Source organism: Thunnus albacares, chromosome 9 (genome assembly GCF_914725855.1).
Source record: "Thunnus albacares chromosome 9, fThuAlb1.1, whole genome shotgun sequence".
Taxonomy (NCBI): Eukaryota; Metazoa; Chordata; class Actinopteri; order Scombriformes; family Scombridae; genus Thunnus; species Thunnus albacares.
This window is the reverse complement of record NC_058114.1, coordinates 11612709-11626198: the sequence shown is the minus strand read 5'-3', so window position 1 is coordinate 11626198 and position 13490 is coordinate 11612709. Positions and strand designations below refer to the sequence as shown.

At 40.8% G+C, this 13490-nt stretch overlaps 1 protein-coding gene across 3 annotated transcripts in view; it reads left to right on the top strand.

The window, feature by feature from the left end:
* adamts10 (ADAM metallopeptidase with thrombospondin type 1 motif, 10) overlaps positions 1-13490 on the top strand; it is a 60014-nt gene that overhangs the window by 1726 nt on the left and 44798 nt on the right. For all 3 annotated transcript variants that reach the window (XM_044362363.1, XM_044362361.1, XM_044362362.1), the window contains exon 2: positions 5436-5827. In XM_044362363.1, coding sequence (XP_044218298.1) covers positions 5725-5827 — 103 coding nt within the window. In that variant the 5' untranslated portion in view covers positions 5436-5724. The remainder of the gene's footprint in view (positions 1-5435; positions 5828-13490) is intronic.

Sequence of the window (13490 nt, the reverse complement as noted above, 5' to 3'; positions counted from 1 at the left end):
AAATCATCACATATGAGAAGCTGAAACCAGCAAATCTTTGGCATTTTTTATTATAAAATGACTAAAACAGTTAATTGATTATCAAAATAGTTGCCAGTTAATACTGTTGATCGACTTATTGATTCATTGACTAATCGTTGCAGTTCTATGTAAGCTTGATAGATAAAGACTCATAGATAAAGAAGAATAGGACTTAAACGATTAGTTGATTCATTGATTAGTCAATCTACAGTAAATTAATTGGCAGCTATTTAAAAAAAAAGCTGAGTAATTTCATTTCAAGCAAAAATGCCAAACATTTATGGTTCTAGCATCTGACATGTAAGGATTGTCTTCTGTGGTAGTAAACTGAGCGTTTTCGACTGTTGGCATCCTTAACAAAGATTTAAAAAAAAAACGACACAGCATTGAATTTGATAACGGAGAAAACCTTCCAGTGCCATCCGCGCTCTGCTCCCAACGCTGCTGGCTGACTCACTTCATGTCGAGTCAGCTCTCTCTCTCACTAAATATTGTTTCAGACTCGAGAGGCACATTTTGAGAGTGAGGGGAGCACATCCGAGGTTCTCCGGCCTGTTTATGTTCCCACTTTTCATCTGCACGCTGTTTATTTGGGGAAATTGAGAAAGGAATGCCTGCCTCTCTTTTCTCTGTCTTTACACCAGACAGAGAGAGTTTAGTCTGAGATATACCCCCCACCCCACCCCACCCCACCACCCCTACCCCACCCCCCTCCTCCAGTGCTTTGTATTATTTCTATCACCTGTTCAGGGTTTCATGTGGAGATCTGTTTGAATCCAGACATCTTTTTTTAAGGCAGTTATGAGGAAATAATTGCTGCTGAAGCAGTCTGAAACACTGCATCTGATGTGTGACATTCGTCTTACGGGCCATTTGATCCCACAGCCTCATGGTCTTATTAGAAAAGAGAAGCCGCACTGCCAGTTTAATGAAATAATAAACTGAACCTAAAGCTGATTCATGAGCTACTCTCTGATCAAAGTGGAGACAGTGTGTGTATGTGTGTGTGTGTGTGTGTGTGTGTGAGTGAGTGAGAGAGAAAGAAAAAGAGTGGGGGAGAGCTAGACTTGAAGCTAAGCTGAGGGACACTTAGCATCTGTTCGCTCCACACAGACTTTACTTTGAGCCGGTCATATGGCTTTGATTAGTGTGCTAGTTTTCGGATAGCTCCACTCTCCCTGGCAACAGTTAAAGACAAGGACAGCATAGTTAGTCTTTTTTTCACTGTACATCCTTTACACCATATGAAAAGCACCAGTCACTGTTCACTAGTAGATGACAGGATGAAAAAATGACGTGTCAAAACGCTTCTGGGTCCACTGGCTTGATTACATTGCAAATTTGGCCCACCCTTAAATTCCCACCTAATTATCCTGAGCGGTCCAACTTTTCTCTCTCTTGTTATAACAACGACCCCTTTCTTCTCCCCTTCTTTCCTCTTTTGCAAATTGTGATTGCATTGGAAATTGTGTGGCCTGTCTGCAGCTCGGGTCCACTCTCTCTCTCTCTCTCTCTCTCACTCTCTCTCTCTCTCTCTCTCTCTCTCTTGGCCGTGATTGCAGCTATATGGTCGATATTCGTAGCTTGTCAGAGGCTCTCATCCAAGCAAAACACCGAGTGGAGAGTCAGCGTATGTGCTCGCTTGGCCTGCTGACAAACATACGTTTTTTATTTTCGCAAAAGTGATACAGCCCAGAGGGAAAGTTTTGCACAACAGACCACGGAAGATGTACGACACCATCACCTCTGCGAGACGGCTTATTCTTAATTTAGCTGTGTTTCTGTGCAGTTTATAATGGAGCAATAATTTACCAAGAAAGCAGTGCATGCGTGTTGTTGTGGGGGGATCTTTTGAAGGCTCCACAAATCTTTTTAAGCAGCTTTACTTAAAAAGCACCGAGGGACAGCATTGGGGGGTCCGATCTCTCCCTCTTTCTCCTGTTTAAATAAACAATATGAGAGTTAGTGGTAATGAAATGCACTTGATATCAAGCTGCAAGTTTAATAACCCCACAATAAATCGAGAGCGGGAGCAGAAGTAATGAAAATGGAGGGGAGTTTGGCTTGTGCAGGAAATGACTGGGAGAAAGCCTGAGGGAGGGGAAGAGAGAAAGACTTTCAGTTGTTCCACGTATGAAGGAAGCAGCAACAGTACAAAGACCCCTCAGTGTTTTTTAAAGCAAGCTCTCCCTTTACTGTACCTTCACAATGCTGTTTGAAACTCGGGGAAATGAGAGGCACATTAGGGCTCTTTTCACATCTACACACTCACAATCATTCCTCCACACTCAGTTCAGGGTATTAACACTCAAGAATGGCTCTCCCAGCTGGCTTGAACAGCTTACACTGCTGTCTCTCTTTCATTCCCCTCGGGCTTTGCGCTCGTTTTTTTTGTGTTTGTTTTTTTTTGTTTCCTCTTTTCAGGAGGCAACTTGTTCCCTCTGCTCTCGTCACCGAAAGGTTTCCCATCTGCTTCCGATTACCTTTGGCTGCAGTTGGTTAGCCGCCAGCCATCTGGGCCAGTGTGGCGTCTCCGCTCGCTCTTCTCTCCCCAGACGGCTCTGAGGGAGGGATGGAGGGGAGAGAGGGAACTGGGTGGGCAGACTTTACTGAGAGCGAGAAGTATAGCGAGGGTTGAGTTTTAGCTGACACTGCAATCCAAAGCCAGGAAACTAAGAAGCGAGTCAAAGAGAAGGGCACCCATGAAAATGTGACTCCCGATCCTGGCTCTGGTCTGTTTTTGTAATGGGTACTGTGGATCTGAGGAACTCATTTTCCATTGTTATTATAAAGCAGACTCGCTCTGTGTTGCTCTCGAAGTTAAAATGAATTCAAACGGAATAGCGCTCCATTAAAAAGGAACTTGTGCTTTATTTATAGCACAGGACAGTCTAATTAGTGGTGTGGAAAATAAAGTTTTTCTCCAATCATCCTCCGGGCGCTGATTGGGAAACTGTACTCAATTTCACCGGCACTGTGCAGCACTATGTGGATGATACGCAACTGTATGTCCCAATAAACCCTTGATGTGTCCCTTATGTGGTGTCTCGCTGAAATTAAGACCTGGATGTCCAAATATTTCCTGCAATTAAATGACTCCAAATCAGAGATCAACATACCTCTTACACTCTCAATTCTAGTCTGGTTTCCTTACCTGACCAAATCAGTAATCAAGGTGTCATTTTTGATGCTGAGCTGTCTTTCAATGCTCATTTGACTTAAATGCTGCAGTACTGTTTCATTCAACTGGGATATTTAACTGAAATGAGTCAGGCAAAGTCAGTATGTTTTATTTAAATCCCCTCTTAAAACTCCCCCAACTAAGGCTGCTTTTGTCCTGACTAGCAGTCTACAACTCAAAGATACTCAATTTACTATCAAAGAAACCAGAAAGTATTCACATTTGAGAAGCTGGAATCAGAGAATTCAGACTTTTTTTCTTAAAAATTGACTCCAAACGATTAATTGATTATGAAAATAGCTGCTGATTAATTTAATAGTTGGCAATTAATTGATTAATCATTGCAGCTCTACTCGTAACTGATGGTAATTTGTTATAACATAATTTTTAACTATAATTTTATCACATTTATTTTTTTTAATGTTTTTATGTTTTATGATTTTGTTTACTTTTGTACACCTTGTTTTACTGTAAAGCACTTTGTTTTTGAAAGGTGCTTTATAAATACAGTTATCATTATCATTATTATTTCAGTACTCTACATTTTGTCTCACATGTAAACAAGCTTCATATGGACACTCACAGCCCTGGCGCCAGATGAACATAACTGGCTGGCGTTTGGTGTGGCCCATAATCAACCAATTAACCTGCTTTGTCATTGTGCACACACTAAAATAGGGGTTTGTGACTACATATTTAGTAAACTGTGGTCACACAGCCAACAAGATTCAGTGTCTCATTTCAAGCAAGACATTTAAAAATATTAATTTCAGAAAAATAAGTGAGGAAATGTGAATGCTTCTTGTTGGCAACACCATTTAATTTACATAATGTAATACAAAAAGTGCCAGACAGATATATACTGTGTTGAACATACGATAATTCAAGACTTTTAGGAGGACACCTACATGTTCTGTTTATGTCACAGCTGCTGTCACCACAACAACCACGACAACCACGACACATTCTCCTGCACTGTTTAAAGTGAAACACTGGCCGGCATGCTAACCTCAGTTAGCCGTTTCAACTTCTAGTGTCACACGCTGACAAAAACTCAGAATGACGGTTAGTAACTGCCACCAACTGAAGTTCAGAGCATTAATCAAACTTCTTAGAAACAGAGGGAGAAGACCGAAAGATAAAAAAGAGTGAAACTAAAAGTGTAAAGGCGACAACTGTTGCTGACAACATAACAAACATCTAACCTGTGGTTTCTGCTTAGGAGCAGCAGAGATACTAGACACACTGTGAATTTCATTTTAGTTTTTCCCCGAGCCTCACGGGCCCTTTCACGTCGTTGGGCCCGGGGCTTGAGACCCCAGTAAGCCTGCGCATTAAAACGGCGTTGATGCTGATTTCTCCTGGGAGGCCTAAATTCCTAACTCTGCCTCTGATTGGCTTACCCTGATATTCTTACCCTAACCTTAACTAATCTCACTCCTCGTGCCTAAACCTAACCAACCCAACCAACAAAGGCAACGAGTACTAGCCAGTCAGAGGCAGAGTAGGGCGGGTCATGACTTCGCCATCCTGGAGAAAAAAAAATCTGGCCCGCCCATAACGCCGGGACTGGACACTCATACCATCAGTCTGCTAGCCAGGGCGCCGGCCAATTAGTAAGCTGTACAGTCAGGCAGCCAGCCAGCAAGTCACTCAGCCATACAACCAACCGCCACAGTCAGCCAGCGTAGCGGTGATGGCAACCTGCTGCTCCTCTCAAATTGGCTCATTTTACCCCCAGAGCCTCTGACATAATACCCACTTCAAGCCCTGTTTGGGCATTAAGCACAGCTTTTTACAAGATCAATGGCTTCCTTTGTGTTTGAACTCTTTCCGGTGGGCAGGCAGCTTAAAGAGCAGGGCCTCAGGGGCCCCAGGTTGGGACCTGCTGTTGTCTCTGGTCATCAGAGTGAAAGACAGGGTGTTTGCCCTTTGCCAAAGCCAAGATTGATTAGCTGAAAGAACAATGCAAGACTGGGCGGTCCTTCACTGGACACTGAGTATGAACTGGGTAGATGTGTCTTGTTAGACTGGGAACTGCACGGGTCAACGGGATCTCATGCTCTCTCTCTCTCTCTCTCTCTCCCTCTCTCTCTCTCTTAGTCTGGGTTTCACTATGTCTGCCTTGTTCCTCCCTCCTCTTTGAGATGAAGCCTAAATCTGTCTCTCCCCTCCCTTTCACTCCCTTCTCTGCCTTTCCTCTTAAAGTCACTGAACAATTTCTCCTCTACAGGGCTACAGAGACGAGTCTAAACCTACCGTTGCTGCTGAGCCCCTTTTGAGGATCCATCCAGGCCTTTTCTACGTCTATGAGGATTCACCACCACTCGCTGACCGACACACTGTAGAGGCTGCTATGTCTGTCTGAACTGTCCACTCTTCCTGCAGCCATGGCCCAACAGAGCGCTGAGCTGTCCCACTGCTAGGCGAGGGGGCATCCGAGAGGGCTGGAGACATGTTGGGACAGAGGCCCGGGGACTACTGCACTGAATTCTGTTACTATAGCTACTACTGTAGTAACCATGGAAACGCTATGGAGGACTGGTCTGGTCTGCACTGTCATCATCGTCATGGTTGCCACCGAGGTCGCAGGAGGTCACAGAGATGAGTTCGCTCAGTCACAAGGTGAGAGGAGGCGATTTACGATTTAGCTTCTAGTCGTAAACCAGATCGTCAACTGTGACAGGGAGGTTACATCCATCAGGCTGACTTTCACACACACACACACACACACACACACACACACACACACATTGACACTGGATAATCTACCTGGGCTCATTTGGACTTGTTCATACAAGACTTCTTTACTGAGTCTGTGGAATCTGTGGTTGTCATTATTGCTGTAGCTAACGATTATTTTCATTATCAATTAATCTGTCAATTACTTTCTCAATTAATCAATTAGATTAGATGACGTCCTCAAATGTCTTATTTTGTTCCGACCGACAATCTTCAACCCAAAAACGCTCAGTTTAGTTCATTCAGGACTAAAGGAATCAGAAAATATTCACATTTAAGAAACTGGATTCAGAGAATTTTAGCATTTTTTCTTAAAAAAATGTCTCAAAACAATTAGTCGATTATCAAAATAGTTGCTGATTAATTTTCTGTTGATCAACTTATTGATTAATCAACTTATCACTGCAGCTCTAGTTTTCATCATTCACACAAGACAAAACAAGACATTTGATTTTCTTTTATACCAATATACGATACCTGAGTTTGGGTACCATTACTGATACCAAACTGGTGTTTTTTCAATACCTGAATTTGAGAATCACACGTTTTTCATTTTACAAAAGGAGCTGAAGTTCTCAAATGTTTAATTCCTACTGAACACCAGCAGCCATACAAGAACTTCTTGCTGCGTAATCAGTTCATTTCATTTTTAGAATCATCACAGTCAGTGGATTCACTCACAACAGTAAAGTAAATTAGTGTCAAATTTTTACGTCAAGTTCAACTTTGGTGAACTTTGATGAGCAAATTTGCGCTATCGACCAACTGCACTATTGACCAACTGCACCATTGACCGATTGCCAAAACCCGTTTTTTACAATGTTGACTTTTGATTGAACAGAGCCGGAGAGTCCAAAATAGAGTAAGCTATAATAGCATAACAGACAATTAACTTAACAGTTAATTAACAGACAATAAGCTGTGTTGCACCTTTCATTTTTATTTAACCCTCCTCTGTCGCAGTATTAACTGTTCCTCAAAAAGGAATGATTTACAGGCAGTTATTATGAGACAGGACTGCTTGTACAAATACGTCTTATGGTTTTATTGTCCTGTTAGCGACAGAGCTAACTGACAGTTAACTCAGTAGCTCTGAGAGCTTTTTTTTAACCTCCTATAGTCTTAAGTCTTTATTGCATCCTGACTCCTGAGAACAAAATGTCTGTGAGTAAACAGCACAGGACAGAGAAAATACAAAGATGCTCTGAGAGCTACTGTGACCACAACTAGTGCATCTTCATGGCTGTCTAATGTTAGCGGTTAGTTATAGTGGTCCTACAGTTGTTATAGAAACATATGTTTACCCTTTCCCACCAAAGTATCAGACTGTTTGTTTCCATAGTCCGGAGCAGACTAAGTTGGATTATGAAAATTGATCATAGACTGTATATAAATAATAAATATATGTATATTTACATACAGTCTATGGAGTTTACCTACTGAGACCAACAAAAACTGCAGGTTTACCCCTGTGTCAGTCAGGAGACACCTGCGTTTTGAACACACTATTAAAAGCAGAGACTTTATTGTTTAAGGTCTTTAAAAATAGTGGGAAATCATGATTGGTTTATTGTCTGTGATGTTGACTTTATACTGTGAGTTACTTTAATATATTTTATGGTCGAGAGTGAAATCTGTTTTTCATTTTGGTAAAAAAAACAAAAAAAACAACCTCGGCTCTCAATGCTACCCATATTTAGAAGTTCAGAATAAATACTTTTTTAATTTCTATTTAATTTCAGTTTTATTGTAATTTAACGATCACCATCTGCAACCTAAACCATTACAGTACACTGTAATTGTTTTATTTATAATTCATGTGCGTGGTTCTCAGATGAGAAAGAGTTGAGGCAAATGGGCCGTAGCAAATGACTCAGGCCTGACCCGGCTGTCTGACGGCGGAGGCACACTCCAGGCCTGCAGGTCTCGACTGCTGAACTTGAACTCTGCTTCCACCAATCATGTGGCTGTGGCACATCCACGTGCCCGCCCTCCTCACCTCTCACCGCACAGATTCTCGGCCTCTCTCCGTCTCTCTCACATACACACTGAAGCTAGAGTTACTGAAATCCCCTAAAGGCAAAGACATAAATTCCCTGAGTGTCCGTGTCTCGTCACCCTGAACAAGGCTGTGATTGTGTATATCCTAAACTTAACCTCTGAACCCTCACAGTTATCCGTCTCCAGTAGTCTGCCACCCTGCTTCCTTTAAGAAACCCACCCCTCGAACCCTGACATGGCTCCCTTCTCCATAGTCATCTTATGGACAGGTACACACAGTTCGGTTTTTAAAGCTGCACTAATCAATATTTTTTTATTAACAATGGATCGAATGTGTAATGTGAAAGAGGTCGTTTGTAGTTATTAACTCACAGAGAATTATTTAGGTTACTTATTAGGTTAGTTAGTTAGTTATAGGTTAATTATTTTGGTTTTAGTGTCTTTTGGGCCTTTGTTTTGATTTCAAACTCCCCTCTCGTCAGCGTAGTTTTCAGCCTCAGCAGGCAACAGCTCTCAGCAAAAAAAGCACTTTTAAACCCACTGTACGGTACCTGTCAGCACCAAACGGCAAATAGACAAAGTTAGCGAGTAGCTGGTGAACATTGTGGAGCATTTAGCAGCTAAAGATCGAGATATTTTTCCTCAGGAGTTGATGCCTTTTTGCCTAAGCACCTGATATCATTGTTTTGGATGTGCAGAGACTATCTTGAGACCTCAGGAGTTGGTAGAAATTAAGAACCGAGCTAAAATGAGATTGAATATTGAGCTGGACAATTGTTGGTTGGACAGATGCACAACTCTAAATGAATGCTAATGTTGCTCCGTGTTTGATGGATGTGTCAATAGGTTTGCTAATATTCACCATAATATCTTTACAAGGAAATAGTTAATCAATACTGTGTTTTTAATTCGCTTCGTTTCCCCAATGTGGCCAAAAAGTGTTAACAAGAAGTCATCAGGGTAAATTAGATGTTTCTCATTTTCAAAACAGCAACGAAAAGGTCAGAAAATCAGATTTTTTGTGTCTTATTCAGCACAAAACCAGGTTTGTCATATTTTTCTTCTGTCTACTGCATCATCTCTGTGTAGAGTTTAGTATATTTATGCCCCATAACACGCACAGCTCTGTTGGAGCGGGTGCTGTTACCTAATTGAATGCGCAACGTTAAGGAGGAAACAGAAAAGACCAACATTGATTGCAACGATATTGTAAATGTGTAGCAGAAACTGTGATTTGATTTGATTTGATTCTGTCATAAGCAACATACAACACATTTGTCCTAAACCTTAAACTCTTTTTTTTTTGACACTCGCTCTCCCTCTTTCTTTTTCTTTTTCTTTTTCTCTCCCCTTTGCACTTGACTCATGTCCAGGCCTTGGCTGATAACTTAACACAGATGATAACCCCTTTAAGTCATTTTTGATTAAAACTCTTCCAACAGCAAATGAAATAATGGGAAAATTACTAGAAACATAAAAATGTCTCTCCTGTGTTTGCCGGGTCACTTGGTGTCCAGCTGTGTGCAGTATATTTTGCTAGTGTCTGTGTGTTTATGTAGAAAGAGTGAGAGGACAAATATGCAGACAGGCTGCAGCTAGAGGTTTGAACTTTTTAAAGCATTTGTGTTTTTGTCTTGTTCTGCTTTGAAAGAGCCCACAAATTAAGTAAGTGAGCATGGTCACGGCGTTGAGTCATTTCTACTTCGGAATATACACCATTTATACACATTTACAGTTTAATTCATAGTTTATTTCATATAACATATAACTCTTCATCAGTCATTCATCTCAGTTGGGATGGATAGAGAGCAATTCAGTCTCTTCTTGTTCCTGTAACAAGGGTTGGAAGGCCTCCTGCATCGTTCCTATATCCACGTTCACTGCATGACGAAAAGTACGTGGACGCACTGAACGTTACACCCACCATATATGATGATGTATTTCAGAGCAACCGTAAGATAGGGCATTGAGATTGATGTCAGAGCTCTGTGCAGGCCAGTCAAATTCTTCCACACTTAACTGGCAAAAAAAAAAGAAAATATCTTTATGGACTTGGCTTTGTGCACTTGTGGCATTGTTATGCTGAAACAGGAAAGGGCCTTTCCCAAACTGTTGCCACAAAGTTGGAGGCACACTATTGTCGAAACGAAAATAACACTGCAGCAGTAAGAAAAGAAGAAAAACAGCTCTTGACGAAAAGTACACGCGTATTTGGACATATGCAGTACATTCAGTCATATATCACGTCCCAGTATGTGCCACCCAGAGTGCAGACAGGAGGAGCAGAGAAAGACAGACGGATAGACAAAGTGAGAGTGAGGTAGCAGCTGTTAGTGACTGTCTTTATAAATGTTCCTTTCTTCTGAAGAGCTACAGCAAGTGTCATGTCCTCTAATGGGATTATTATCTAAAGGTGAGCACTCCTTCCAGCATGTTTCACTCTCATAGTTTATTGTGAATTGTGACAGATCCCCCCCCCCCCTCTCTTGTTATAACAGTTTCAAAAGAGGCAGAGCAGCATTTAGTCTGAGGTGCTGTGAAAGTGGATCTCGGATGGAGGGAGGGACACTTTTCCATCCAGAGTATTTCCTCCCACTATTTTCATTTGGCGATAACAGAAACCAGGGAGATGCCCTGCTCTTGGGTGGATGGGTGTATTTATCAGCACAAAGGCTTCTGTATGTGACCTTGTTGGCCAGGGAGTGTCCAGTGTTAAATTTAGCAAACATGTTTCCACCGTCAGTCTCTGTTTGCGTTTTGCTTTGATGTCTACTCAACATTTTGAAAAGCTGAATCAGTCAATGAGCATATATTTGCATTTGGACCAACAGTCCAAAACCCAAAGATATTTAGTTTATAATGATATAAAACAGAGAAAAGCAGAAAATCCTCACATTTGAAGAACTGGAACCAGAGGATTTGTGGTGTTTTTTTGTTTGAAAAATCACAGACAAGATGAATCGATTGTTAAAATTGTTGCCGACTAGTTTTCTCTCGATTGACTAATCGATAAATCATTCCTGCTCTAGTTGAAACGGGCTCAGTTTGTTAGAAATGTGCTCTCGTTTATACTGTCAGGGGTGATTAGAGAAGACAGAATGGGCATAATTGTGTGCAGGTGTAAATGGGAGGTAGGATAGAACAAGCGATGGGATGTGATGTAAATGATTAACAGATATATTGTATTTTTTCGGGATTGTTTTCTGCAGTGGCCCACCAGGTTTATCAGGTGACTGTCCCTGAATTACTGCAAGATCCTAAACAGGTTCAGAAAGTAATGGATTACATGTAGCAGTCATTTAATATACTTACTTATATACTTACTTATTATTATTTTCCATTTCATCAAACTGTAGATACTACAAACAATGCAGTCCGCACATTTCATCCATCCAGGCCACAAACAGACAAAAAAACCAGCACTTCAGTTATATACAATAAGCCAAATGTACTGTATGTCTTTACAAAAAAGTCCATTAAACAATATTTCTTGTAACAAAACATCTACTCTTTTTTGCATTTTCTAAATACAAGATAAAAGATAACCAAAAACCATAGAAAGTATGTCCACAATTTTTTGTTTTCCGATGACAAATGGAGCAAAACCTGCAAGCTAGTTCAGACAGTCAGCTTGAGATACATACACACGTGACATCTACCATCTACCAAATGCACCCTCCCAATTAGGCAGTCTATTTAAGCTGCAAAATTTCCCATCTCTCCCTCTGCTATGCCAATGCTGCTGCTGCTCTGAATCACAGTATCGCTGCCCGCTCATTCAGCCCCACCATCACCCCAGCATCCACCTGCAGCCTTCGGCAAGGGGGGAACATTTACTCATCACTCCCTTGTATCTCTGTGCAAACATATCTGCGGAGAGCGGGAAACATTTCAAACTAGAGTTGTCTGACTGAACTCCTCCAGGGGAAGGAAGGAAGGAAGGATTTGATCAAGAAATAAATTAAGAGTTGGAGTAACATGTAACAGAGAAACAAGTATTTTGATAAATCCAGTCGTAAAACCTCTAAAAGCTTCCCTCATCCATCTTCTCCGAGTCTTTAAACTAGACGGCTCACTACAACAGGTTTGGCATCTGGTTTGCTGTGATGTGGTGTGTAGGTTATCATCTCTGTGGAATGAAATATTTTATATATGATCATAACAAGAGAGGCTATTATCACTGCGTTTATCCATGTACGTAAGCGTCTTGTCCTCTAGTAAACCCTAATTGTCAGAATGTGATTAAGACGCTGTTTTACATATTGTGGTTTTGCTCTGTAAACAACAACACCAACACTGTTGTTCTGAAGTCTAATGTTCCAACATCTGGTCTGTATCTCTTGCTGTAGGAAACAATCAGCTATCAAAGAAACACGGACACGATAATGATTTGATCTACTTTTAGTTCCTACTGCCTCAAGTGGATTATACAGTATATTTTTCTTTAACTGTTAAAGGTGTTTTATAAAGCTTGTTTGGAGTTAACATCTTCTAAAAGGTGGCTTAATTTACAGTTTTTAATTTCTTAAGATTAGGAAAGTTCACTAGATCTACATGTGTCTTCGTTCCCCTGTGGATTAGAACAGACAGATTTTCTGTGGGAGCGAGAGGGATTGGTTGGAAATCCTGTGAAGAGGCTTAAGTGGGGTTTTTTTTTTTCCGCTCAAACCTTTAGTTCAAAAGACGGACTAATTTGTTTTCCTATTTTCATTAGTGTAGAGTTTATTCTGTGTGAGGTCTCATTAATTTCTTCCATGGAGCTTAGTTATATCTACTTTATTAACACCCTCCCTTCATTCTCTACAGGAGCTTTTCCTGTGCTTTAAATGTTATGGTAATACCACCTGCCTGGTTACTTGCTGTGGTTTGTGAGAACAGGATTAATGTGTTGTGGGAAACAGAGTGTGAGGAACAGAGCTGATGGGGTGTTGGTGCCTTTTCTTTTGTCCATTTGAGAGAATTTGAGTCACCCACTGATATGATTTCAATACTGTGCAAGTGAAATGTTTCAACTAGATTGAGCTCACAAGTTGAGATCTGACCTACACACATTTTAAAAAATGTCAGCCCAATGTTTTCCAAAAAGTTGTCATCAGATGTTTTGCTCTCTACTCATTAGTTTTCTGAATGGACCAAATAAATGTAATGTGAAAGGCGTCTGTTTTTAGCCAAAAAACAAAAAAGTAAGCACTGAAACAAGATTATACACCCCACCAACCTGCAGATAGTCTGTCTGAAGCTAATAAGCTGCTAGTTAATGCGACATTTTAGGTCACTTAAGCTTATTTATTGTGTAGCTATTGCTAATGTTTTATTTTTCTTGTGAACTCTGACTATATTGCCAGACCAGTACAGGATTTTGTAAACCAATACCGCTATTGACATTTGATAGTGAATTTATGAATCCAGTTGTTTTTTGTTACCGTACTAATTTTATGTAACAGTAAATGACTCAGTGAAACAAGGTGAGGACTCAGACACAATATTACCAGACAGAATAAGTAAGGTAAAAGCAAGAAGAGGCAGACAAGGGCCCAAAAACAAG